The sequence below is a fragment of the Echinops telfairi genome, unplaced genomic scaffold, assembly GCF_000313985.2.
Source record: "Echinops telfairi isolate 266 unplaced genomic scaffold, ASM31398v2 ScPeMD7_9;HRSCAF=40, whole genome shotgun sequence".
NCBI classification, from domain to species: domain Eukaryota; kingdom Metazoa; phylum Chordata; class Mammalia; order Afrosoricida; family Tenrecidae; genus Echinops; species Echinops telfairi.
The window spans coordinates 98,306,784-98,333,855 of record NW_022103906.1 but is presented as its reverse complement, the minus strand read 5'-3'; the positions used below and the strand labels follow the sequence as shown (position 1 = coordinate 98,333,855).

Here is a 27,072-nt window from a genome sequence, read left to right as displayed (position 1 = left end):
CCCGGCCGCACCCCGCCCCGCGCCGGCCTCCGGGGCCGGTCCTCGGTCGCGCGTCCCCGGGCCGCCCGCAGGGGGCGCGCTCCCCGCCGGGTGGGGCCAGGCTTCTCACCTCCGAGCCGCTAGCTGGGGCGGCCTGGAACCGTCCTGGGCTCGGCTCAGAGCCGGGCCGCTACGGCGCGGCCGACGGGGGGCAGCCACCTCCGTCCTAATTGTAGCGCCAGCTTCCCCTGCCCTCCTTCCCCCGGCCGCTTTCCTCAGCCGCTCTGGAGACTCCGCGCACGCGCACTCCCGGCGGCGCGCTCCGGGCTTCCGGACTCTGAGGAGGGGTGGAGCCCCGCTAACTGGATCGCCCACCGGAAGTAGAAAGGAGGAGCCTAGTGCCGCGGGCGCCTCGGTGCCGGAAGTTGTGTGCTCGGTGGCTGAAGTTCTTCCTTGGGCTGACTGGTGGCTATGGTGCGGATCTAGAGAGGCTCTGGCGACCCGCTCCTCAGACTTTCGAGATGTCTGCCATTCCCGCCGAAGAGAGTGACCAGCTGCTGATCCGGCCCCTGTAAGGGAACAGCGCGAGGGGACGGAGCCACGGGCTCTGTGGACGCGCCGAGCGCTCCCGGGAGCGCTGGGCCTCCTCGGGAGCCTCACGCCGACACGCCTCACCGTCCCGCCTTTGAGCCGCACTTACGGCCCGTCGGGCCCAAGGGCTTTGGGAAATGAGTGGTTAGAAGGGGCCTGTTAAGAAGTTTGCTTTTTGTGGCCTCGGGGAAAGGTACATTGGAGCTTCGGGGGAAAAAGGTTTGGGGCTGTTAGGCATTTTCATATCAAAGCGGAGGGTTGTCAATTGCCACAACCCCCGAGCGCAAGCCGGTGGTGCTGATGTCTAGAGAGAGAAGCCTGTGAGGAAGCAGTAAATATATATACATATTTAAAGCAGTAAATATATATATATATTTATATATATATATATAATAAATATATATTTATTTAAATATATATATATATTTAATTGCCTCCAGAACTTGGCACTTGTCTGGATGTGAAATCGGGGTGTGAGGATTGTCAGGAGTTCAGGTGTCCTGTGTTCAGTACGTTGTGTGGAACGTAGAGGAGACTTGACAGCTATTAGGACAAACACTGGGCCCTTGCTCACCCACATGGATGGCTGGGGCCTGCTGCTAGCCGGGCTTTGAATGGGTCTGGAATGCTGCTTGGGAGGGGAGATAGGAATGGGGGAAACCCCACAGGTAAGTAATTCTGATCCCCACCAACATGTCTTTCATTAGGGGTCAGTACCACATCACTGTGGTTTTCAAAAGCTCTTTCCTACACATTTAGAGATTCACTGGACACCTGCGTACATGGCCATGCATGTGTGCCCCTCCACTTTGCTCACACTGGTCATCTCTTCATGGACTCAGCAAACACGCTCAGGACAATGGAGATGCAAAGTCAACAGGACTGAGTTCATTGAATTTACCCTTTTGGGTGGAATTGTACTGCAGCCTGAAAAGTATTGGGGAGAAGGTGTGGAATGAGAGGCCATCTCACTATCGGGGTCAGACCTGGAATCCAGTCCCTTTGTATTTTACCGTTTTGTAGGGCATCCTCACTTGAACCCCAGTTTCCAAATGAAGAAATAACAGTAACAACTCCGTGTGAGGAAGGAAGATGATTGTAGGTGCTGAGTAAATAACTAACTAGTGCAGCTCAGCAGGGCACTGCATGCCAGGAGGCCATGGAAGGGATTTCTTACACAGGCTGAGAAAAAGATACTGTGTTCTTGAAAATACGGTACATGAGCTTCATCTTAAAGGATGAGGAACGAGAAGGAATTAAGCATCAATGAATCGTAAGGGACTGGGATATTTTCAGCAGAAAAGGTGGCATGTGTGAAAATAAGAATAGTTACAACAGTTGTGTCTAAGAGGTTAGAAGATTAAATGAGAGGCAAACAATCAGGGTGCAGCTTAAATACATAAGCCCTTGTATACATTCAAAAGAATTTGGGCCTTCAAACGTAAGCAAACCTGTATATAATGATTATGCTGTTACAAAATTTTCATAACAGTGTAGCAGATAAGTAAGAAGGTAGTTTTACTAGAGGAAACCAGACTGGGAATCAATGTAATAGAAATGGAAATGCAACGTAACAGAAGGAAAAAAAAATCCAAGTGATGAAGGGCAGGAATTGCACATCTTTAAAACCAGAGGTAATAGTTTGGAGAGAAATAGATTTGAGAGTAAGAAAGTAAAATCTTGAGATCTTTGTATGTGGATTGTTTCAGAGGGGTTTGTAATTGGATGTTTTTGCGAGTGAACGCAGCTCGCTTCCTACCTTGGGCAATGTAGGGGGAATCAAACCAAACTCAACGCCCTTGAGTCAGTTTGACCCTGTAACCCTGTAGGGCAGAGCAGAAGTGCCCCTGTTGGTCCGAGACTAACTCTTTACCTTCTTTACTGGAGTAGAAAGCCAAATCTTTCTTCCTAAAGGAGAATATAATTAAGAGAATTTAATTTTGCAGTGAGAATGACTAGCGTATATAAATTCTGATGGCAAAAAGCTGATGTGAGGGAAATGTTAATGGTAGAGCTGTGTTCCATTCCTCAGAAGGAAAGGATGTGGAGTCTAGAACACTGGTGAAAAGATTAGTTTTAGAAGGAAGTCTACTTGAATATTACAAGAAAAATAGGAGACAAAGATATGAGTTGGTTTTTTAGTGAAGGAACTTGACAAATGAACTTTTATTTCCTTAGTTGAGGAAATTGCCAAATGAACTTTATTTTTTTCTTATGCAAATGACAGCTCATTCCTCAAGGGAAGAAGATAAGGGTTGGAAAAATTTTTTAAGGGGAGAAATTTTGAAATAGTTGCTATGGAAACTAGAGAAAACTGACTTCTTTAGAGGGTGGCTAAGACCTCAGGGACTAAAGTTGAAGGCCATGAATTCATGGAACCCCTATTTTCTTTATCAACCGATATTCCCCCCTCCCCCCCAGAAGTAGGAGATAGCTCTAGTTCATGTCTCTCATAGAACACCTGGCCTATGTGGAATGAATGAGTGAATCGTGACCTGGAACGGTTGGGGAAGGGGAGTAAAGCTTAGCTCAAAGAGATGAAAAAAAGAGCTCAGCTTAAAGTATGCCCTGTGATCACTGAAAATTATGGTTATTAATTTAAGAGTATAAAATTATTTTAAGTATTTTGTATGAAATATATTGAAAACAGAAGACAGAGGGAAAAGACCTGAAATTCACACGTATGAATAAGAAGTCAAAGCTATTTGTGAATTGTGTATTATGATCTTAAAGAAGATGTAATTTGAAATGCTTATGACTTTATACAAATTAAGTGTTTGAAAAAGTATTAAGTAATTTCTAATTTAGTTTAAGCATCACAATTTAATCTTAACATTCAGAAACTAACATTTAAACTTTGTACTTCCCTGTATACCAACTACTATCAAAATTTAAACAGCTGTAGAATCCCTGAATTCCCAAGTGTCACTGTCATGTTTCCCCCCATGAACCCTGCTCTTCCTTATCTGTAATTTTACGACAATCTCATATCAAAAAATTTAAGTGTGTGTTGTTGTCCAATGGGGCTATAGTGTACCTTATTAAAAATGCCGAGCTTATTCTATATGATTTTTCTTGTTTTTTAATTATTTTTATTTCTCCTCTTTAATGTTTACAGTGGAGCTGGGCAAGAAGTAGGGAGATCATGTATTATTCTGGAATTCAAAGGAAGAAAAATTATGGTAATTACAATTTTTATAATTAGGTTAGCAGTTTGATTTTATGTATACTAGGTATTAAGGCTTTTCTAATAATAATAGTTAACTTTTTAGGTTCCAGAAAAATGCCATAGTCAGTGTATGTAATCTGTGCTCTGTAAAGTTAATGTGAGAAACGAATTACACACCTACATGGTAATTTGACAGAACATTAAACTGAGAAAAATATGTTCCAAGATACCACTTGCAAAAAAACCCCCAAAACCATAAAACACTGCCATTGAGTCAATTCTGATTCTTGGCAACACTGTAGGACAGGATAGAAGAGCCCCTGGGTTTCTGAGACTCTATGGGAGTAGAAAACCTGTCTCCCTTGAAGTGGCTGGTGGCTTCAAACTGTTGCCCTTGAGGTGAACAGCCCAACACTAACCACTACACCATCCCAGCTCTAATTATTCACCAGATCTGCTAAATTATTGTTTCTTCAAAGACACTCTTCCACTACAGAAAGATCTAGCCAACCTAACTGCACCACCTTTATTGGAAGAGAAAAACCTTAAGGAACTGATTAGCTGCTAACCACAAGGTCAGTAGTTCAAAACCACCAGTCACTGTGAGTCGGAATTTACTCGAAGGCAGTGAGATTGGTAAGCATCAGTGAGCACTCTGACTTTGAGCAATTCGCTTTACCTCGCTAAACCTACTTCCCTATCTGAAAGGTGAAAGAATAGATGATCTCTGAGGTTCTCATTAAGGAGGGTGTGTGGGCACAGTGGGCTAAGCACTAGGCTTCTAAGTGAAAAGTTTGGGGTTCACACCCACCAGCCACTCTGCCTCTAGCACAGATGGCCCCAGAAACATTTTGGAGCTGTTCCACTGTCCAAGATTCCAATCACGTGACATCCGATTTTAACTTTGGATGGTGCTCCTTAGAAGTTCATAGTTCAGTCACTCATGCTCCTTCAGTTCCTTTTCTTTATTTCTCCCCATCTTTACAGAGAACAGCATGTGGTGGTAATTTGGTAGTAACACCATATGAAAAAAATAAGAAATGAATGACTTCTGAATTTGGTTCTTAATCCATTAAAATACTTAAATAATTATTGCTTTCTCATGGTAGTCATATCTGCTAGGAGTAAATCTATAAGCTTGTAAAATGTTCACCATCTTCTAATATAAAAATTTTTTAAGAAGAGGTCACTCATTGTGTTTGGTAAAAGTAGCTGGAAAAAAAGATGTATTTTGTACCTTATGACCTTGTTACATAGGAACTATGCTTTAAATTTGGAAAGTTAGAATTATCAGTGCATTTTTACCAGATTTAATAAAAATTATTATAAATGCTAATGCATGAAATGTACATTTATTTTGTTATGTTCGATCAGTTGGTTACAAATCTTGTGTATTTGTTGAATGAATGTTAATTGATTGTCATTTGTTTTGCCTTGTCTTTCAGCTGGACTGCGGGATCCACCCTGGCCTGGAAGGAATGGATGCTCTGCCTTATATTGATTTAATAGACCCAGCTGAGATTGACCTCCTTTTAATTAGTCAGTAAGTTTCTTTTCCCCCATAAATAACAATATACTTTCTCCAAGACTCTTACTAAAAAGATCATTCCTTAATAGATGTCACAATCTGCCTTTTTTTTTTTTCTTACTGTATTCCTCTACTCAATCATGGCTGCCACAGGCAGGCAGGCAGGCAGAAAGCGTGAGGACATTTTCTCTTGCATCTGTGCGAAACCTTAAGAGCAAACAGTAACTGCTCCAGATCTGTCAAACAAATGCTTCACAATCTGCATTTTTTTAAAGGATTTTTTTACTAGGAAGCATCTAGGCCAACACTGCAGATTGTCATCACAATCTAAAGTATCTTACTCTGACAACCTTAATCATCTGTCTCTAGATGTGAGTTCAGCCATTTCTAGAGTTAGCATCTGATCAAGAACCAGTAGTCCTGAAGGAAGAGGCCCATGTTGAACTGAAAGCATCGATGAAAAACAAGTGTCCAGAAACTGACAGGATACCAGTTGAGATGTTTCAACAAACACATGTAGTGCTGGAGGTGCACACTCATCCGTGCCAAGAAATATGGAAAGCAGCTACCTGGTAACCAACTGAAAGCTCTGTATTTATGTTCACTCCATAGAAAGGTGACCCAATGGAATGTGGAAATTACTGAACAACATCATTAATACCACACAAATAAAATTTTGCAGAAGATAATTCAAAAACAAAGCAGTACATGGACAGAAAACTACCAGAAATTCAAAGAGGATTCTGAAGAAGACTTGAAATGAAAAATATCATGGCTGATTTCAGATAGATCCTGGCTAACAGCAGAGAAGACCAGAAAGATGTTTGCCCGTTTCATTGACTGTGCAAAAACATTTCACTGTGGATCATAGTAAGTTATGGATAATACTGCAAAGAGTGGGAAATCTGAATACATAATGATGCTCATGTTCAAAGTGTAAATAGACCATTAGACAGTCTTTGAACAGAACAGAGAGAGACTTTGTAGTTTAAAATCAGGAAATGTGTTTGTCAGAGTTACATGCTTTTACCGTACTGAATCTGTCTGCTGAGTAAACGATTTGAAGAGATGGACTATATAAAGAAGAACATCACAGCAGAATCAGCGGAAGGTGACATAATCTTGCTTGCTGAAATTTAAGAGGACATTGAAGTACTTCGTAATGAAGACAAAGACTACAGCCATCAGTATGGATTATAGCTTAACAAAAATCCTGACAACTGGGCCAATATGTAATATAAACAAAAAATATTGATGATGTCAAGGATTTTATTTTACTTGGGTCTACAGTGAACACCCATGGAAGGGCCAGTCAAGAAATCAACAACATATTTTACTGGGAAAATCAGCACCCCCAAAAAAGGTCAATTTGAGGACTAGGGTACATCTGACCTAAACCATGATATTTTCATTCACTCCAGATGCATGTAAAAGTTGCACAACAAATAAGGAAGACCAAGGAAGAATCGATGCCTTTGATTCGTGATGTTAGTAAAGAATAGCAAATGAACCATGGAGTGCCAAATAAAGGAAGAACTTTGTCTTAGAAGTACAACCAGGATGCTTCTTAGAATCGAAGTTGGTGGACTTCAATTTGGATATGTTATCAGGAGGGACCAATTTTTGGAGGACATATGTTTGGTTAATTAGGGGACCAGCAAAAAAGAGTTAAGACTATCAACAAGATGGATTGACACAGTGACTGCAACAATAAACATATTGGGAAAAAGCAACACATTAAAATGATGGTCAGGATGGTGCAGGAGCGCACTATTTCATTCTGTTGTACATGTGCTTGCTAGTAATTGGAACTGACTTGATGGCCCCTAACAAGAGCATTACGTGAGTTCAGTGAATAAGTGGATGGAAATGGTACATGCACCTCGTATAGTTGTAATACTGGAAACTAAGCTTTTCTACATATTTTCCCATCACATCACCATTTTGTCAATTCTGTAGACACTTCATCTGTAAGTAATGATGTCTTAACTTTGTCCCACTCAAAGATTTGTATCGTTTTGGCTCTAGGAGTAGTTTGGGTACATTCTTCTTCCTTCTCGAGTTATTGGCAAAGTTATTTATTGTTTAGAAAAATATTTAAGTCTTAAAGTGGATATATTTTCTTCCTCTCTGCACATACCTACTCTTGGTGTTCTGAAGGTATATAATAGGTAATGGTTTGGGGGGCTTTTTTTGTTCTGTGGGCAGTTGAAGTACATATATTATTTGATGGGTAATATTTTAAAATTTAACAGAACCTCTTTGTTTCTTTGTGGAGTTTCCACTTGGATCACTGTGGAGCTTTGCCCTGGTTCCTCCAGAAGACAAGTTTCAAAGGAAGAACATTTATGACTCATGCAACAAAAGCTATTTACAGATGGCTTCTTTCAGATTATGTCAAAGTTAGGTAAGTTGCTTTATTAAATGTACACATGCATTTGGCTTTACATGAGACATAAAATTGAAAATATAGCTCCTTTAGAGTTTTGAAATAAACACTATTTTCAAGCCTGTCAGGAAGTGGGTCGTGTGGTACCAAGTCACTGAACACCCCAGTGTACGTAACACCTCCCTGAGTTTTTGTCCTTTACATTTTTTAGAGCTGAAGTGAGTAAAGGTAAAATAGAATACTCAGTATGTAACATTTTATAATTTCAATAAAACTTAGAACCAAATATATAGTTGTAGAAACTAAGTTTTTATTTTGGACTATTTGATCAAAGGAAATTGATTGTCTTAATGAAATAGTTCTGTATTATAAACCCCATTTTATAAACGATGAGTTTGCGGCACAGGGGGATTAGGTAGACCCTGGGAGTGGGCCGCAGCGCCATGGGCCTAGCCATGCTGACAGAAGGGCACTGGCCAGGCACCCCTCAGGTGATGCGCTCCCAGAGCTGGACGCTGCGTCCACCAGACATCTCCATTGTCTGGCGCTGGCGAGGGCCGAGCCCCCTTCCTCCAGGTCCCTGAGGCTTTTGTCAGAAGCCCTTCAACCATGCTGGGCCTTGCTCTGCCTGTGTTCCTGGTGCTCCCTGGGGTTCTGTCCAGCTCCTGTCCCTGTGCCCTGCACACTTGAGCGACTCATCTCTGAAAGATAGGAGAAAGCTGCTTTCCCAGGACCTAAGTGGGACTGGTAGAGGATCTTCAGAGAGGAGTGCCGAGGTACCAGGCACCTGAGGAGCTCGCGTCTTGTGGAGGTCCCATCTGATGAGTAGCAAGCAAAATGTCGGACTGACACTCGTGGAGGAGCCTGCAGGCTGCAGGGGACATGGTGCAGCCCCTGCTCTGAGAGTGAGGTGTGTGAGAGTACTCTCCATGGAGAAGATTCCAGGGGCTCAGAACCCCACTGGTTTGCAGCTGGGAGCCCCCAGGCATTTGGACAACCCAGGAGCTCACAGGAATAGCTCTGTTGAGTTCCAGAATGTGCACACAAGTAGAGTAGCCGTGACATTGTGAACGGCCATAAGCCCAGTAGAAACACTGCAGGAAGAAGCCCTCCATAGGAACCCAGGCAGGGCAGCACTCAGGCCGGCCCTAGAGAGAGCTGGTGGGGCAAGGCTGAGCTGAGCGGCCTTGATGAGGCCCAGAGCCCTCTGAGCAGAGCAGTGGTAGGCCCTTCCCTTCCCCGCCCCCATACCAAACAGGAAATATGATCTACAAGTGCCCCGCGTGTAGGGGATTCTCCTCCCAGCACTGATCTCTATGCACTAGAAAATCCACACGGCTGAGAAGCCCCGCAAGTGTGACAAAGGTTTCTTCCACATATCAGAACGTCACATCCGCTGACAAGACCACATAGGCAAGGTCTATAAAAGCAGTGATTGCGGTAAAGATTTTAGTATGACAACCAAACTAAACTATCACAAGAAAATTCACAACACAGAGAAGCCCTATGAGTGTGGCAAAGCCTTCAACGAGCTCGCACCTGCAGATCCACATGCTGTCCACACCGGGGAGAAGCCCTACACCTGTAGTGAGTGTGGCCGCAGCTTCTTAACAGCTCCAACCTCTACATGCACCAGAGGGTGCACACCGGGGAGAAACCCTTAAGTGTTACTTATGTGGCAAGGCCTTCAGCCAGAGCCCCAGCCTCTGCATCCACTAGAGGGTGCACACCAAGGAGAGGAACCACCTCAAAATATCAGTTCTATAACAAGTTTCGCTCAGAGCAAAAGACCTGAAAATCCCTGTAAATACCCACATTGACACCCAACCCCCACCCCCAAACACTCAAAGCAACCCCTAGCAGAGTATGCTTGGTACAAAGGCATATGGAAGGTGGATTTCCTGATTCATGCCAAGTGTATGCCACCACTTAGCTCTAAGCACGAATTGCCCTCAAGGTCACACACTGCCCAGGAACCCGGTACTGTACCTTGGTTGCCAAGATAGGACATAGAAAATCACCATCACTGCCCACCTGCCACTTAGTCACCTCTCCATTCTTACTGCCACCTCTGCAGGGACTCCTCCCCATGATGCAGACATACAGGTGAATGCACCTGCTCTGGGCCCCCATGTCTTCCCTACCAGCCCATTCTTCCTGAGTCTCCCAGCACCTGCCAATACCCGCTTCCCTCCCACCCCTTCCTAGGTGGCATTCAGTTTCCCTTTAGGTTGTAGGTGACTCATCATACCCATGCACATGGCCTCTCACAGAAATCATTAGCAGACATACATCCTCTTGAACTTTGCTTGAACTTGTTTAATTTTGTGGATCTGCCCATCACTGTCAGTGTGACTGACTTTCTCCCGTCCCCACACACTGTTAGCATGAACTGTTCTGGAAATAGCTGAGTGTAACTAGCCAGCAGGAAGAAGCAAGCCAGATTAACAGGTCTACCCCAAGCTACCCTCTCAGCAGCGTGTGGGGTTCCCAGCAGTGGGGGAAGTGGGCAGTCCTTGTGAGAAGTGCTTGGTAGGAAGGATCAGCCATGACATAGTCACAGCATCTGGGATCTCAGGCAATACTGAGACCCATGCGTCCTCCACCCTCTTCCTGAAGGGGTGCATGCCGAGGCCTTTGCAAGCCTGACTGCCACTGATCATCATTCTGGTCGCTGTTCATTCAATAAGTAGTGGCTGAACACTTGCTCTGACGAGTGTGGGGCTGAGTGCTGGGGCACCATCAAGGCAGGCTGACTGGGTCTCTGCTCACCGAGCTGAGTCCTGGCAGAGGAGACAGATGATAAGCAAGTAAACAGATAAATAATATAGTTGAAATTGTAAGTGTGAAGAAGAAACTAGGGTGATGTGTAGCATGGTGGGGAGTCCCGGGGGGTAGAGGGCAGCCCTAGCCATCAGGGCAGGCCTTTGTGGGGTGGTGAAGGAGCCGGAGGGCAGAGGGGCCTCTAGGGCATACAGACAGGCCAGTAGGGAGGGTGGGTGCTGAGTCACCTCAGTATCCTGGGGTTCAGTTTGGTTCGATTTGGTTTTTTTCTAGATTGATGTTAAAAACTCGTGGAGGAAATCAAGGACTATTTAGAAGACCAAAAGCCCCCAATGACAAGAGCAAAAAGCAGCCAGATTTCCCGTTTCGCTCCCCGTTCTGCTTTTCACTGCTTTCCCACACATCCTTTTGCTCCGGAATTCTTGTTGGGGGGAGGAGGGGTGGAAACAGACTCTGACGCTCTGAAATGGGGGAGCCCCCATGTGCTGTTGGTCAGCTGTCTGAGAGGCTGGGAAAGGAACGACTCCCACTGTCTCATGGAAATCCCGAACCTGCGTGTGAGCTGTTTCTTTCTCTCTCCATGTTTGAGAGTTTCTGTCTTCTGTTTGACTGGAAGGGGATGTGGCAGAGCTAAAAGGAGACTCCAGAGCAGGAGGGGCTCTGGACCTTTGGGTGGGACTTGGGGGTAAATTTCTTTCCAGGTACCTCTGCTCACAAGCCTGGGGTATGTAACTGGACAGCCATCTCCTCCTCTTCAAAGGCAGTGGCTGGCTGGTCACTGAATAAAGCCCCTTCCAGGTGTGCGGAAACTCCGTTTCCTGTAATGTCTGCTCCTCTTTCATGTCCCAATAGTGTGGAGCAGTGGGGGAAACCTAGGCTTTGGTTGATAGAGAGCCTGTTAAAATATCATTGATAGGATTTTAGTTTTAGGAAAAATAGGCTTGATTTCTAGTTTTATTACTATTAGGTATGTGAGCTTGGGCAAATGGCTTAACCTTTAAGTCTGTTGTCTCACACAATGAGGATCTTAGGCGAGAGGATCTCTGAGTTTCCAGCTAGTCCTAGGATTCTGTATTTCTACATGGTTGCATTAGTTGATCATGCTGGTGCTTGGGAATATGATTAACACTTTGAAGCTACTAATTTTATGTCAAGCTTTAAAGTCTGTAATTGTTATCTTTGGGAAATATTATTTGACCTACATATGTCCAAATCAATTTAATAAAGTCACTTTATAACGGGTGTTGGGGGGTGGTGGGAGAGATTGGGTAATTTGTCCAAGATATCGCATAGCATTAGAGACACTGCTGGAATTTGAACCCAAAAATCTGGCCTCCAGGCTTTATGCCTTTAACCACTGTACTACATTGCTTCTCAGAATGTTACCATAATTATCGGGGAGAGTTACGCTAGACTTTGTAAAGAAATACCTTTATATCTCAGCAAGAGAATCTCTGCTACGCTTTGGTGTATGGAAGTTATAGGGCAGGAAACAAGGTTGGGGAATACTTTGAATGCTTTGATCTTAGTGTATTTACTGAGCTTAGTATATATGCTGTGTACTTAGCTTAAAATCTTAGTTGTATACATTAAACATTTTTATTATGAGTTTTTTAAATGTACACAAATTTTTAAATAGCATAAGCCATACTTAGTTTTTACTCATTATCTTCTTGGATAGTCATACATAGAGAATTTCTTTGAATTCAAAGTCTTTAAAAATATATTCTTAGCCTTAACCTTTTGTTGCCACCTTTCAAAATGTAGTAATATCTCAGCGGACGACATGCTGTATACTGAGACAGACTTGGAGGAGAGCATGGACAAAATTGAAACGATCAACTTTCATGAAGTTAAGGAAGTTGCAGGAATCAAGTTTTGGTGTTACCATGCAGGCCACGTCCTAGGAGCTGCCATGTTCATGATTGAGATTGCAGGCGTCAAGGTACGCTCTCTCTCCCCGGCAGTTGTTCCCCCAGGAGAAATCAGCACAGAGCTTTGTGTCACCAAGTATTATTCAAGAGAATTACCTGAGACCCACAAAGCGCTAACACGCTGAGACGTAAGCTGAAAGTGAAACTGACCCATTTTGCTGTTTAATATCATAGCTCATACTTTGATTATAATACTTTGTATATAGCAAGACTGAGTTAGTTTGATATGGTACACTCTGCGGTGGTCTGTTGTTAAGGTTTGTACTGGGAAAAGAGTACAGTAAAGGATCTCAGGTAAATTGCCAGACATTACCTTAGGATTAACCCCATTTCTGTGTCCTTTAATAACTGATTAGGAAAGAACTGTCCATTTAACATGAAAGAATGATTATGCATTCGTGTCCCTTTGTGGTTATAAAGGTCATACATGAGTCCTTAAAGGGGCTAGCCTACAGGAGCACAGAGGGTTTATCTGAAAGGGTCTTCACTGCTGTCTTTGATGGGTATCTGGATGTCCTGGGTGAAATATCATTGTTTATATGAATAACGTGCTCACATATATAATGTACACACTCAAGTAAAAAGTAGATACTCATATATATATATATATAATACTCATAAATATGTTACACAGCATACCACATGTATGGGCGTTTTGAATGGTTGGCCAGAAACATAAGTGACATGCATTATTGCATAACATACTACACACGGTTTCGAGACTCCAGAGCAGTAGTTCTTCATTCTAGTTGCACATTAAGATCATGCAGGGAAGTTCCTCAGAAGGTAAACATAGAATGACCATATGATCGAGCAGTTTCCCTCTTGGGGTACTAGGTGTATATCCCAAAGACTTAAAAGCAGGGGCAGAAACATAACTGCGTCAGTAGTCTCTGAAGCATTAGTCACAATAACCAAAAGGTGGAAACAAACTCAAACAAATACAAGTCCGCGGCTTATATGGCTGGCTTCTTTATGAAGCAAACCTGTTGCCAAATGGGAAGATCGCCACAGGTATACAGGTTAGGGTTTATAACACATCTTGGGGATACAGTTTAATTTATAACATAACCCAGTGTCTTATCAATAGATGATCAGATAAATCAAATGCTAAGTAAATATACACTGGAATGTCTTCAGTGATAAGGAGAAATGAATTTTTATAGGTGCTGTAGCATGGGTGAGCTTTAGAAACATGCAGAGTAAAGTAAGGCAGACACACAGGGACCAGTGTGGTATCATCCTGTGTATTTGGAGTATCTGCCCACATTTCAAAGCCTACTCGTTGTTACCAGGGCAGCTACAAGGAGACCAAGGTGCGGTGTTGCTTAAAGGAGACTGCGCTTTTGTTTCTGACGATGAAAACAGTTTGAAGCCGTGATGATGATTTCATAACATGGTGACCATAATTTATGTTACTGAGTTTTACACATAAAAATAGTTGAAATAGCAAATGGTTTTTTTCATATATATTTCAGCACAATAAAAAAAATTTTTTTAATGTTCACTTAGGGAGCTTTTTTAAAAATCTAGAGCTGTGACCTGGGCATTTGTTTATGTGTTTGTTTTCCAAATAATTCTAATGTGTAACAAGTTGAGAACCAAGGCTCTAGTGTAATTTTGTCCTGCATTTGTATAGATGTGCCTACATTTGAAATTTAACACCCAAATTTGCACTGTATACTTAGTCTTTTTTGTTTGATTTTAAATTTTATGGCACTTCTCCCTTATGTCATTTTATTGAGGGCTCATACAACTCTTAGCACAATCCATCAAGCACATTTGTACATTTGTTACCATCATCATCCTCAAAACATTTGCTTTCTGCTTGAGCCCTTGGTATCAGCTCCTCATTTTTCCCCTCCCTCCCTCTCCCCTTTCCCTCATGAACCCTTGATAATTTATAAATTATTATTATTTTGTCATATCTTACACTGTCTGGTGTCTCCCTTCACCCATTTTTCTGTTGTTCATCCCCCAGGGAGGAAGTTATATGTAGATCCTTGTAATCGGTTCCCCCTTTCTACCCTACCTACCCTCCACCCTCCTGGTATCGCCACTCTCACTACTGGTCCTGAAGGGATCATCTGTCCTGGATTCCCTGTTTCCAGTTCCTATCTGTACCAGTTATATAGTGCTTTCATGTAGTTCACTAAATGTGTTTCCCCTGAGATTCCACTTTTCTCTAAGAAGTTCATGTTCTATCATTTGTCACGTTATTCTTTAAGGGTGATTCTGAGAATATAGTGGCAGCACTGAATGGCTTATTAACTGATTACAGATTTTTTTAGACAAGCATTATATCTGGATTTCATTGTAAGTTTTTTTTTTTTCTACGAAACTTCACTTAAGATGTCATCAGCTTAATATATTTATTAGTAAAAAGCAATCCTGACCTACTAGTTCTTTTTCACAGCTTTTGTACACAGGTGATTTCTCAAGACAAGAAGATAGACACTTAATGGCAGCTGAAATTCCTAATATAAAGCCCGATATTCTTATCATTGTAAGTATCAGTCCACTGTATTATCATTGATGTAACGTAAGCAGTGAAAGGGGGGCAGTGAAAGGTGGGCAGCGAAAGGAGGAAGGCCTCACGAGATGGGTTGAGACAGTGGCGGCCACAGTGGGCGCTGGCATGGGAAGAGCTATGGGGAGGGCTGGTGTGGACCAGCAGGGTCTCCTCCTGGTGTGTGCAGGCTGCTGTAGGTTGGAACTGACTCACTGACCCCCAACAACAATAAGCAAATTTGTTCTGTAGGAAAAAAAATAAGTGATTTAATTTTCTTGTTTGATATAAATCTCGCCAACTTTTTAATATAAAATTTGAGTTATCTTTTTAAAGAAAAAATAGTTTTATTGGCACTTAATCCACAAATCATTTCATTCAATTGTATTAAGGTTTCTTTTTGCCATATAAATTCACTTACTTGCTGTATAGTGTAATGTCCTTAAAAAACCCAAAACATTTCTAGGCCATCTTTGAGTTGGTCATTTTATAGTGGGTGTGTTCCTTGTCTCCTAAATATTTTTATCTAGATGCAGCAGATAGCTCCAATCATAGGTAATCTTATGGGTGGTGTACAAATGCTGTGGCCTTACCTTGTTTGCTAATAGCATATATGAACTTGATATATTGTTCATCATAGGCTTATGTCCTACCCACCTACTACGTTGTGAGTTCCAGGTGAATAAGAGAAGATAACTGTATGTTGCAGCTCTTGGGGTGGGAGTGTAAGAGTAAGTCAGTAAGTGGGTAGAACTAAGTGTTAGTAAATGTATTGGGAGCAGTGGGTCAGGAGTGGGAGAGCAGTGTGTTGGGCTGGTGGTGCATATAAGAGCTAGATAGATATAGTTCAAGAGGAATGACTGCCTATATCTCCCCACCTCTGGCTGCACCCCTGAGAGCCCAGTGCATTTTGCCTTCTAAAAGGAGCATGTGATTAGACTACATTTGCCTTAGTTACTCGGAAAATAACTTGGCCCTAATGTAAGGAGGGAAGGTTTTTATGTATTATTTTTTTCAGCCATCAGAGTTATTTGCATGCTCTCTGATACTGTAGATCAGTGCTTCTTAAACTTTAACTTGCACTTGAATCATCTGATAATATTGTGAGCAAGCTAATTCTGTTTAATTGTGGCCTGATTTACTGCATTTTTAATAAGCTCTCAGGGGAAGCCAGTGCTGCTTCCAGTGACCCGCATTAGTAAAGCTTTAGGTAATACTGAACAGAAACATAAGAAATGTTTATTTCTGGTTTGTAGGCCTGGACTTATCAGAGTGTGAGAAATACACTTTTTTTCTGCATGAAAATCAAAATTGTTTAAAAGGACATGGAAAAATTCTCTCTTTATTTGGCAAAATTATCTTGAAGAAATATGTCAAAATACATTTTTTTATTAAGTACTTTTATTGGGGCTCTTACATCTCTTATCACAATCCATACATTTATCCATTGTGTCAAGCACATTTGTACATATGTTGCCATCATTTTCAACGCATCTTATGTCTACTTGAGCCCTTGACATCAGCTCCTCATTTCCCCTCCCTCCCTCGCCCTCCCTTATGAACCCTTCATAAGTTACAGATTATGATGTTCATCTCCTACATCGTCCTCTGTCACCCTTCACCCACTTCTCTGTTCATCCCCCTGGGAGGGGGTAATATGTTGATCCTTGTGATCTATTCCCCCTTTCTCCACCCCACCTTCCCCTTATCCTCCTGGTATCTCTATTCTCATTGTTGGTCCTGAGGGGGTTATCTATCCTGGATTCCCTGTGTTGTGGCTCTCATCTGTATCAGTGTACATGCTCTGGTTTAGTCGGATTGGTAAGGTAGAATTGAGGTCATCATAGTGGGGGGAGGACGCATTAAAGAACTAGAGGAAAGTTGTATGTTTCATCAGTGCTATACTGCACCCTGACTGACTCGTCTCCTTCCTGCGGCCCTTCTGTGAGGGGATGTCCTGTTGCCTACAGATGGGCTTTGGGTCTCCAACAATTCGTTTTTGAATGGTTTCCTGTTTCCCTTTTCAGAAAGGTTATTATTTACCTGGATCTGAATTCTAAAGTGCTTATTTGTCTTTCTGTTTAATTACTAATATTAGACCAACATATTTTCAAGTAAATGTTGTGTTAATGGAGAAATGAAGTTCTTGTCTTCATTGTAGATATTTTAAATGACCTGGGCACCTGTGGTCTTTGCCTCACACTTCTCCTGTGTTGTTTAGGAGTCCACCTATGGGACCCATATCCATGAGAAACGCGAAGAGCGAGAAGCAAGGTTCTGTAACACTGTCCATGATATTGTAAATAGAGGGGGCAGAGGTCTCATTCCTGTCTTTGCTCTTGGAAGGGCTCAGGAGCTCCTCTTGATTTTAGGTATGCCTTTTCCTTTTTCGTTCGGTGATTGCCCACATTTTACATTGCCATTGCACATGGCCTTGGATCAGTCACACAGCCTCTGGGTTTCATCTTAATACCTAGGTTTGGTGCTAATGAAAGTCCAGGGAAAAGACCACCACTGCTACCAGGAAGATAAATTGGCTCCCAGTTTGCATACCCTTTGACCCAGCAGTACCACTTTTGGGAAACAAGTGGGGTTTACAGAACATTGTGTCAGTAAGGGTGTCCATCGCTTTACTGTTTTTAATGTACCACATTTTTAAATACACGATAGGAAATGGTCACGTGGATGAGTGCTTGCATATTTTCTCATTAAATGGGTCAAAAAGTAAAATTCAAAGCTATATATATCATCTGACCCACATTAATTAAAATGCAGAAATGATTGGAAAGAGAATACATCTACATAGTGAGAAAGTGCATATTATTTATTTTGTGCTTATTCCCTCTGTTTTCCAAATACTCAGTGGATGTGTACAACTTTTTGTAATAGGGATAAAGTCAGTGTCACATAAGGGGCATCACAAAGCTCCTAGAAATGTTCCTTCATCTTTTTAATTCCATCTTCCCAGGAACATTTGAAGCTCCCTTGTGGCTTTTTTAGCCTACATTTGCACTCACTCTGCCCTTCTAATTCAAACACTTTATGATTCTCCTTGGAAAAGTACTTTTCTTATAAAACAAATGATAGATGGCTTCAGTGTGAAGAATTAGGATGATCACATTATAAGCCCTTATTCTCATTCTGATATCTCATTGATGGTAGGGACAGACGGTATCCCTGTAAGAAAAGATTGAATATGTATCCGAGAATAGACTGACATAAGCAGGAAAAGACAGAATTTAACTTAAGGAAGGTTTTCAAAACCCTGATCTAATCAAGAGCCCTGGTTATGCTATTGGATAAATAAGACTATGTGAACCTGTGTTACTCACGGCCTCCAATAATTCTCAGACACTATGTAGTTAGGTGTTATTATTTAAAGCTATGTCTCCCTGAGATGATCACTTTTAGTCTCTCATTCATTACAAACTTGCACCAAATCAGACCTCCCCATTTTTGGTCTAGGACTGCAGCATTCTTTTTGTTTCTTGGACAAGTGCTTAGATATAAGATTAAGTTTTGTAGTGGAAGTACCAACTTTTTCTTAAACTCTAAAATTGAACTTCCAGCTTTCCTATTGCCTAGTTATTTAAAAAAAGAAAGATGTGTAGCATTTATTATTTGCTCTCTGTACTCCACATCACGAAGTGCTGATTTTGTGTTTTGTTACATCTCTCTCTAGATGAATACTGGCAGAATCACCCAGAACTGCATGATATTCCAATATACTATGCCTCATCTTTGGCCAAGAAATGTATGGCAGTGTACCAGACATATGTAAATGCCATGAATGACAAAATCCGCAAACAAATCAACATCAACAATCCTTTTGTGTTCAAGCACATTAGCAATCTCAAGGTGAGTGTTCGTGGAAGGGAGGAAGATGGATACAATGCAGATGGACTTTGAGGTCAACTGCGGATGACTCTATGGCTGACTTGCTCCTGCTAAAGTCCAATCTCTTCTTTAGCCAGCCAATTCATAGCAATGGTGCTTCCCAGGCTCTCATATTTACAGAAGCTAACTTTCTCCACTTGTGGGTCTCCATTGCTGACCTTAACTGCTGTGCCACCCTGGGTGGGGCTCCGAATCGTATATTTTATAGAATGGCACTTTGGCTCTTAGTCTTTGAATTGCAAGGCCTTGCTACTCAAAATCGAGGATCTCAAGCTCCTGGGTCTGCTGACTCACAGTCTGCATCTGAACACCCTGCTCCACGTGTGGGGTATGGACTTTCCAGTTTGAGAAGCACTGGCTTGAACTTTTGCAGAGCTTCTTAAAATGTTTCTCCTCAGGATTCCTTTTCACCCAAAAAATCTGCAACCCGGGCAAGAGCTTCCAGAAACACCTCAGATGGAATTTGAATGAATTGTTGATCTTTGCACCTTCAGAAACCTTTAACTGTTTCCCAGTATTTTGCGACCCTCACATTCAGTTACTCCTCTGAGGTCTCGATGTAGAGTTTATGAAGCTTTGCTCTGAAGTCATCATTCCCAAACTACCACACGGCGAAGCCACCTGGGAGTTTTTAAACATCCTCATGCTGGGCATGAAGCCTGTGCCAATTAAATCAAAATCCCACGTGGGTGGGGCTGGTGATGGCGATGGCTAGAAGCAGCAGCTGGAGAATCGAATCCTTAGTGTCCGGTGGCTCCCAGGCCCTGGGTTGTGGTGACCATTGAGATTACCTGTATACTTAGATTGGAAATCATCCTCATATTAGTTTTAATTGGACAGTTTTTACACTAGGTAGCTAATAATACAAAGGAGCAGCAAGAAGTTCTCCCTTAGGTAACCTGAGGCTACAGTCCAATCATTTCTTTTCCAGAGAGGGACAGACTACTGCCTGAAAAACGTATCCTTGTTTGCTTTTACAAGCTTTGCTCAAATTCAAAATTCACACTTACTCTTTTTCAAATGGTATATTTTCTCTGGCTGCATAAACAGTTTTAATTTTAAGTTTAGTGTCTTTTGAGCAGTAGTACTTACTGTAAGACAAGAGAACAGACAGAAGCCTTTCAAATTGTTCCTTATCACTCTTCCTTCTTTCTGGCTCAAGGACACCGTGCCAGCCCTGGACTAGTCCCAGGCTTCTAATGACCCCTTAGCTACAGGTAGAAGCTTCTGAAGGTCAGTGTAAATGAACTATGGTTATTCCCTTGATTTTTGTCGTAAAAGGTTTTACCTTAAGTAGAAGTACAGAAATGCTTAGGTGTGTGATGCATGAAGTTGTTCAGTTTACTGCCAGGGAGTCGTAAGATCCCCAAGGAAGACCTCAGAGCATTCCTTTAGAGTTGAAATCTTTAGGCTTCGCCTTTTACCCTGGGTAAGTGGTCTTGGGGAGGAACTTGACCGTCCCTCAAACTCCGAGGTGATCCCCCACAGCTAGGTGCTATGTCAGCCGCAGCAAGCAGTAGCGTAGGACACTCCATCTTCAGACAGGCGTTTTGGTTCGGTGTTCATCTCTGGGCTACAGATCATATGTGCTGCCATGGCCACATATTAATGTGTGCTTTATTGCCATTTAGGGGCTTTGTCTGACATTTGTGTTTTGTTGATGTGTAGAGATCTGAGCTGTTACCAGTTTAAGCATGACATGTTTATGTTCTTGTTTCCTTCATATGTTTCAAGGCCAAGTAAATTAATTAGAATTATAGGAGTTTTTAGGGATATATTTGCATTTTGCTGACTTAGAGGTGTGATTTCTGTTTTCACAGAGGGCAGATGCATATCCCAGTTAGGGGAATTATTTAGCGCCTCCTCGTCATAATGAGCCTGTAGAAGAGAGTAGAACTGCCCCTTTGGGTCTGAGGCTGTATGTCTTAATGAGAACAGAAAACCTCATCTTTCTCCGGGTGGGTTTGGTGGGTTTGGCTGGTGGGTTTGAACTGCTGACCTTTCGGGTAGCAGTCCAATGTGTAACTCATTACTGCACCCTGGCTCCTATCGACATCAACTCAGTAGCAGTGAACTTGGTTAGTTTTGATTGCTTATGGCTTACTTTATCTCCAAGGTTGGAACGACTTACCAACAAAGTATAACTAATGGTTAAAGACCATTGTAGAAGTATCCAAGGGGGCTTCAAAAAGCTGCTTGGAAAATTTCATTTTCCCATGAACATTTTGAAGCCCTCTTATCTGTTTTGAACTTCACTTCAGAAAAACCTACATCAGTGTTTAAAAGCATTATAAAAACATCAAATTATTGTACCCAAAGAAAACCACTGTCATTGAGTTGATTCCAACTCATAGCAATCCTGTAGAATAGAGGAGAACTTCCCCTTTGGGTTTCCAAAGCTGTCAACCTTGATGAGAGCAGAAAGCCTCCTCTTTGTCCAGAGAAGTGGCTGGTGGGCTCACATCCTGACCTTGCAGTCAGCAGTTCAATGTGTAATGCACTATGCCACCAGGATTAGAAACATACATAACTGTGATTTGTACCTGTGTGGTTTAAGAACCTTATAGAATCAGATGTGAATAGAGAGCATAGAGAAAGTATACTTCACAGTTTTCTTATCATTTCAGCCTGAACTGTGTAGGAATTGTCAATACCTTTGCAGGAGTATGATTGCTCTCCTTGCCAGCTGTTTGGTAAGGACGCTTGTGTATTCATGTGCTTGCCACCCTTTGGTTTTCTCTTTCAGAGTATGGATCATTTCGATGACATTGGCCCCAGCGTGGTCATGGCTTCCCCGGGTATGATGCAGAGTGGCCTGTCCAGAGAGCTGTTTGAAAGCTGGTGTACTGATAAGAGGAACGGTGTCATTATAGCAGGCTACTGTGTAGAAGGGACACTTGCCAAGGTTGGTATAGTCCAGTGGTTCTCAACCTTCCAAATGCCGTGACCCTTTAATACAGTTCCTCATGTTGTGGTGACCCCCAACCATAACTGTAATTTTGCTACTGTTATGAATTGGGGCAGCCAACCCTTGTGAATGGGTCCTTCAGTCCCCCAAAGGGGTCACAACCCACAGGTTGAGAACCACTGGTATAGTCAGATGTTTGTGTTACCCTTAATCACAATAGCCAAGGTGTCAGGGTCCTCATGGCATTTTCTATTGGAGTAATTGTCTGATAATGCAAGCTTTGATTTTTTTTTAATGAGGCTGGAAGTAGGTAGCTAGAGATGCTGAGAAAGTTAAGAACTTATGTAGATTAGGAATGGCTTAACAAGATTCTCAAGCAGTTGGCTTAAAGTTAAAGAGAAGCATTCATCTGATTGCAAGTTAAAAATAGAGAGGGACCTATTGAGACAAACATGTGAATGCCCTTAGCTGATGAAGAGGTTTACTAATAAGTATTTTCTTTAAAACGTTCTGTAGTGTTTTGGAGTTAACTCCTTATCTTTCTTTTGGTTGGCATAAAATGGTTGATATTAAAAATTTGTAGAAAATACATGTGAAATTGTTGAGATAATTTCTGAATATCCAAGCATCATGTTCACTTATCTCCACTTATTGATAACTGTTATTTTCTAAAATATAGTATGATTCCCCATTGTGACCAATTTTATAACTGTATCTTATTCAATGAAGCCATTTAGAGACAATATTGACTTACACTCATGAAGTAGATTTCTAGAATAGAAATTCCCTTTCTACACATTCTCATATCTTAGAAATGACTTTTTAAAGAAGAAAGTCGTTAACAATGAAAGTTTGCTTTTCTAATCATTGTAGTAAATATTTTCACTGTAATGTTACACATATTTTGGGTTATAGTTAATCTAGTTACTTTCAAATGTTTGCGGAACCAAGAAAATGAATTTTTGACACATTAAATCAGTAGTGCTAGAATGAATTTTGTGCAAAAGGTCCTTACTTTAATATAAGGACATGATGACAAAGTATTGTATATATCTTTCTTTGCCTAAGTGAATTTTTTAAAAAAAATCTTTCTTTGTTTTTGACAGCATATCATGTCTGAACCTGAAGAAATCACAACCATGTCTGGACAGAAGTTACCACTGAAGATGTCTGTTGATTACATTTCTTTCTCTGCTCACACAGATTATCAGCAAACCAGTGAATTTATTCGTGCTTTGAAACCTCCTCACGTGGTTAGTTTATTAATTTTATTTTTAATATTTTTTTAAAAACACACCCAGGAAATGTCACAGCAGCCAGTCTACAAATCCACCACCACCTTCTTCTGTTCCTGTAGCCCTTGGTTAGCGAGCATTGTGAGTTCAGCACATTTTACGTTTTTATTTCGTACTTTTATTCCAATCTGGTAATCCTAATTCCTATGTTCTCGCCATTATGTTTTACTGCCTTCTCAGAGGCTTAAGCATTAAGCTTTTAGAGTGAGACTGATTATTTTGAATCCCAGCCCCACCCCTTACATCCTGAGGCAAGTTACTTAACACTTCTGCACCTTCAGTGTAAATGGGAATTTCAAAAGTGTAGAAAAATGAAGTTAAAAAGTACTAGGAAAAAAAAGAGAATTTTATCACAAACTCCTTGAAGCGTCCTCTTAATAGTATTTACCACATAGGATTATTATAACTACTAAATGAGAAAAGATGCATCTCAGCCTCTTAATATAGTACCTAGTTCATATTAAATACATGATAATAAAATTAAATGTGCAGTGCAGGCATAATTTCAAAATTAGAGAAGGCCCAGTCAACTAAGAGTAAAGGTTGTTGATTTAAGTAGATAGTATTTTATGGCTCTTCAAAGGGTAAAAACTACCCTTGAGTCAATTCTGACTCACAGTGACCCGATCTAGGGTTTCCAAGACTAAATCTCTATTCGAGCAGACAGCCTCTTCTTTCTCATGAGGATTAGCGGCTGGGTTTAAGCTTCCAATATTGCAGTGAGCCCACAGCACCAGCAGCGCTCTTTTCATGGGGCTTTATAAATAGAGTATCTTTTTATGTATAACACTTACATTAAGTCTCTTTTTTTTTTTTTAAGTCACTTGTAAAAGTAGCAATTACATATTTTGGTGGGATTGGGAACAAAAGTAAACTGAAAAAAATAGCTATTTTTAATAGAAGGACACTTAATGGAACATGTGTCTATTAAAAATAAATGAAGTGCCCTTTCTGAATACATTAAAATAAATTTAGTGGAAATGGTGTTTTATTCATTTTACATTCTTCTGAGCAAATAGAACTCACAGGTGTTTGCCACTGGCCCTTTCTTTGTGGAGAAAATCATTCACCAATTTTTTAACATAGTGTATTGACTTCGGTTACAGTGTTTTCTAGTCTGTGTGCCTTAGGGATGTTCCCCTAGGTTTTAAAACCATAGAGAACAAGCTGTGTATCTCTTTTCCCTGTTCCTGTCACCTCGTTCTCAGCTGCAGCCTGTCTCGTTGCTCTTGTATAGTTTGTGGATTTGGATTGACCTTGGTGCTTACCTTTTTAAAAACCAGGTCGAGCCAAAGTTGATAAACACGATAAAATCATCATACTAGTCGCAGGAGTTATAAGTAACCAAAGCTCTGTTGTCCAGTCGATTTCTACTCACAGTGACCCTGTCTGTAGGGCAGAGGAGACTGCCCACCAGGGTTCATAGGCTCTGGTTTACCAGAACAAACTTCCACATCTGTCTCTCCCACAACTACCATTTAGTATTTACCACATACCTGAATTGAGCGAGTGGGTTTGTTTGTTTGTTTGTTTCAGAATTCTCACAGCTAACAACTGTTTTGTAGATAAGAAAACTGATTGGTTAAATAACTTACCCAGGGTTACACTAGAAAGTGTCAATAGCAGAGTTTGGGTTCGGGCGGCCAGGCCCCCGAACCTGGCTCTTCACCACAATGCTAGATGCCTCTGACTCTGAGTGTGCTTCTGTTACTCCAGGACAAGAAATAATCTATAGTAATCCATCCACTAGAGATTATCCGTTTTATACCGTCTGAATGACAAAACTGGTGGAAAGAGTAGATTACAGCAGTAGTTATAAATACCAGTTTCAAAATTTATAATTTTACTTCTGAAATGCATTGTTTGGTATTGCTTTAATAAATAAAATCATATTAAGAGACTGAAAAAAATGATAGTTTTCCGAGACTATGGGAGTAGTGGTAGCATTATACCAGAATCAGTACATGTAACACTAGAAGATTATAGAAGGAGCCCTGGTGGTGCCATGGATAAAGCCCTGAGCTGCTAACCCCAAGGTCAGCAGTTCAAACCTGCCAGTCTCGTCATGGCAGAAAGAGGTTGCAGCTATTCCCATAAAGGTTACGTCACAGCCCTGGAAACCCCGAAGGGAATCCTACTCAGGGACTGTGGGAGACGATAGAAGTCATCCAGTCTGGTCCCTTGACCACTCTGAGCATGGACGCTTGAAATCAGTCTGTGGCCATCACGAAGCTCTGTGTCTAGTTTCGTGGTCACAGCTGAGGCAGGTGGTAAGTTTTCTTAATGTGGAATTAAGTGCCACTTAAGGGTTCCTTAATGTCAAACAATGAAAATATATCTTTATGCAAGTTTGATGGGCTTGGGGTCCTTAGAAGTAGTACAGTGTAATCAATTCAAGTCTTCTATTTCATATATTTGCTTCAGTCAAGTACTACCTGCAGTAAACAGCATGGGGATAGACATATCTGACCTCATCTGACTTCCCCGTTGCTACAGGGCAGAGATCAGGCGAGCCTCCTCCCTCCATTCTTTACCTATTTTTACACCAACTGCCCTCCGCCCCCCATGCCACTCTACATCTATGCCAGGTTTGTTAGTTCACTGTCATGGTCACATAGAACTCACCGACAATACTCACAATCCAGGGGGTTTACTAGGAAAGTGACTAGGTTACCACAAGTTAGGATCAGCAAACAGTAAGGATCGTCATTGGTTTCCTCAGCCAGCAGCCTAGTCTCTCCAGTTCTCAGTCTCTCAGCCACATGGTCCCTTGGCCTTTGCTTCCATGGACCAAGAAGGCAGCCTGCCTGTCTCTGTCCACAGTACCATAGTCTCGGGCCAGGCGAGAAGGCACTCATAGCTTCAGCGTTGCTGCCCTGAATCTCCATGCACACGCAGTCTCTGATGCATCTGATCGCCGGCCATTCCCCACTTCAGACAGGCCTTGAGCGTGCTCTTCCAGCTCCCCGGGGTTTCTTTCTCTGCTGCTGCTGCTTCAAAAGTGACTCATCCTTATATCCAGGAGTGTGACGCACAAACTGACTAATCCCTTCTCTTAGTGTTACACACCCTGTTTGCATGTGCCACCCAATCATGTGGTGGAAGTTACAGAGATTTTTTATTAAGAAATTTTACTGCCACACCACCAGTACTCAGAATGAAAAGTGTGTTCCTATTTTTCTGTAGATTTTAGTCCATGGGGAACAGAACGAGATGGCCAGATTGAAGGCAGCTCTGATTCGAGAATATGAAGATAACGATGAAGTTCACATAGAGGTTCATAATCCTCGGAATACAGAAGCAGTGACCTTAAACTTCAGAGGAGAAAAACTTGCCAAGGTAAAAGCCTGTGGTCCTTGAGTTTACCCAGACCTTCTCTCCCTGGAGGCTATGAGGTTGTGGGTGTCCGCCCCCCACTCCTGACCACCCCATGCGTCACAGAGGGGAGCTGCATCCCCACACCGGGTCTCTGCAGACTGGATGGCAAGCTCAAAAACGCCGCCTACATTGCTGTGGAAATGGGTGCGTCTTAAGAAAATAGACCTTTTTCATCAAATCGAGAAAATGCACTTGATGAGTTCTCTCTAGTCAGTACACTTGGAAATTTTCAATGAAAAAAAAGCTGTACTGGATATAGTGGGAGCGGGGGGGTGGGGGGTGGGGGGGTGTTGTGATTTTAGAAATCTGCTTTTCCTAATGTCAAAGGGCCCAGGAGGAGCAATGGTTTAAGCATTTTGCTATTAACCTCCAGGCCCGGTGTACAAACCCATCAGTTACTGCACAAGAGAACGATGAGACAGTCTGCTTCCATGAACATTACAGACTCAGAGATCCTAGGAGGCAGTCATTTACATCAGCCCAGTGACCCTGCGTTTGTTTTTAGTCACCGGTGTTGAATGAGAAAGTAGCTCCAAGGAGTCATGTGAAATAACACTTTGTTTTTGTTTTTGTTTGTTTGTTTGTTTTTTAATCGTTTTATTAGGGGCTCATACAACTCTTATCACAATCCATACATATATCAATTGTGTAAAGCACATTTGTACATTCATTGTCCTCATCATTCTCATTCTCAAAACATTTGCTCTCCAC

The 27,072-nt window shown here is 41.9% G+C and overlaps 2 protein-coding genes and 1 non-coding gene across 6 annotated transcripts in view; 1 reads left to right on the top strand and 2 right to left on the bottom strand.

The window, feature by feature from the left end:
- The window catches only part of ITGB1BP1 (integrin subunit beta 1 binding protein 1), a 13,951-nt gene extending 13,716 nt beyond the window's left edge, over positions 1-235 (bottom strand). Inside the window, exon 1 of one of the 2 annotated variants that reach the window (XM_045286672.1) lies at positions 110-235. The gene's annotated coding sequence lies outside the window, so the exon portion shown is untranslated. The remainder of the gene's footprint in view (positions 1-109) is intronic. The other variant, XM_004696016.3, reaches the window with a different exon arrangement.
- Positions 236-422: 187 nt separating this feature from the next.
- Positions 423-27,072, top strand: part of CPSF3 (cleavage and polyadenylation specific factor 3) — a 43,815-nt gene continuing 17,165 nt past the window's right edge. The window contains exons 1-11 of one of the 3 annotated variants that reach the window (XM_004696017.2): positions 423-550; positions 3,689-3,752; positions 5,185-5,282; positions 7,546-7,674; positions 12,208-12,385; positions 14,791-14,880; positions 17,105-17,255; positions 18,566-18,741; positions 21,527-21,685; positions 22,795-22,941; positions 26,170-26,322. In XM_004696017.2, coding sequence (XP_004696074.1) covers positions 501-550; positions 3,689-3,752; positions 5,185-5,282; positions 7,546-7,674; positions 12,208-12,385; positions 14,791-14,880; positions 17,105-17,255; positions 18,566-18,741; positions 21,527-21,685; positions 22,795-22,941; positions 26,170-26,322 — 1,395 coding nt within the window. In that variant the 5' untranslated portion in view covers positions 423-500. Of the gene's footprint in view, positions 551-706; positions 764-3,688; positions 3,753-5,184; positions 5,283-7,545; positions 7,675-12,207; positions 12,386-14,790; positions 14,881-17,104; positions 17,256-18,565; positions 18,742-21,526; positions 21,686-22,794; positions 22,942-26,169; positions 26,323-27,072 lie in introns of those variants that run through there. The other 2 variants (XM_045286894.1, XM_030884674.2) reach the window with 2 other exon arrangements.
- On the bottom strand, positions 5,386-5,519 carry LOC115868358. Its single transcript, XR_004045536.1, has one exon. It is a non-coding gene; the product is annotated as a small nucleolar RNA SNORA31 (small nucleolar RNA).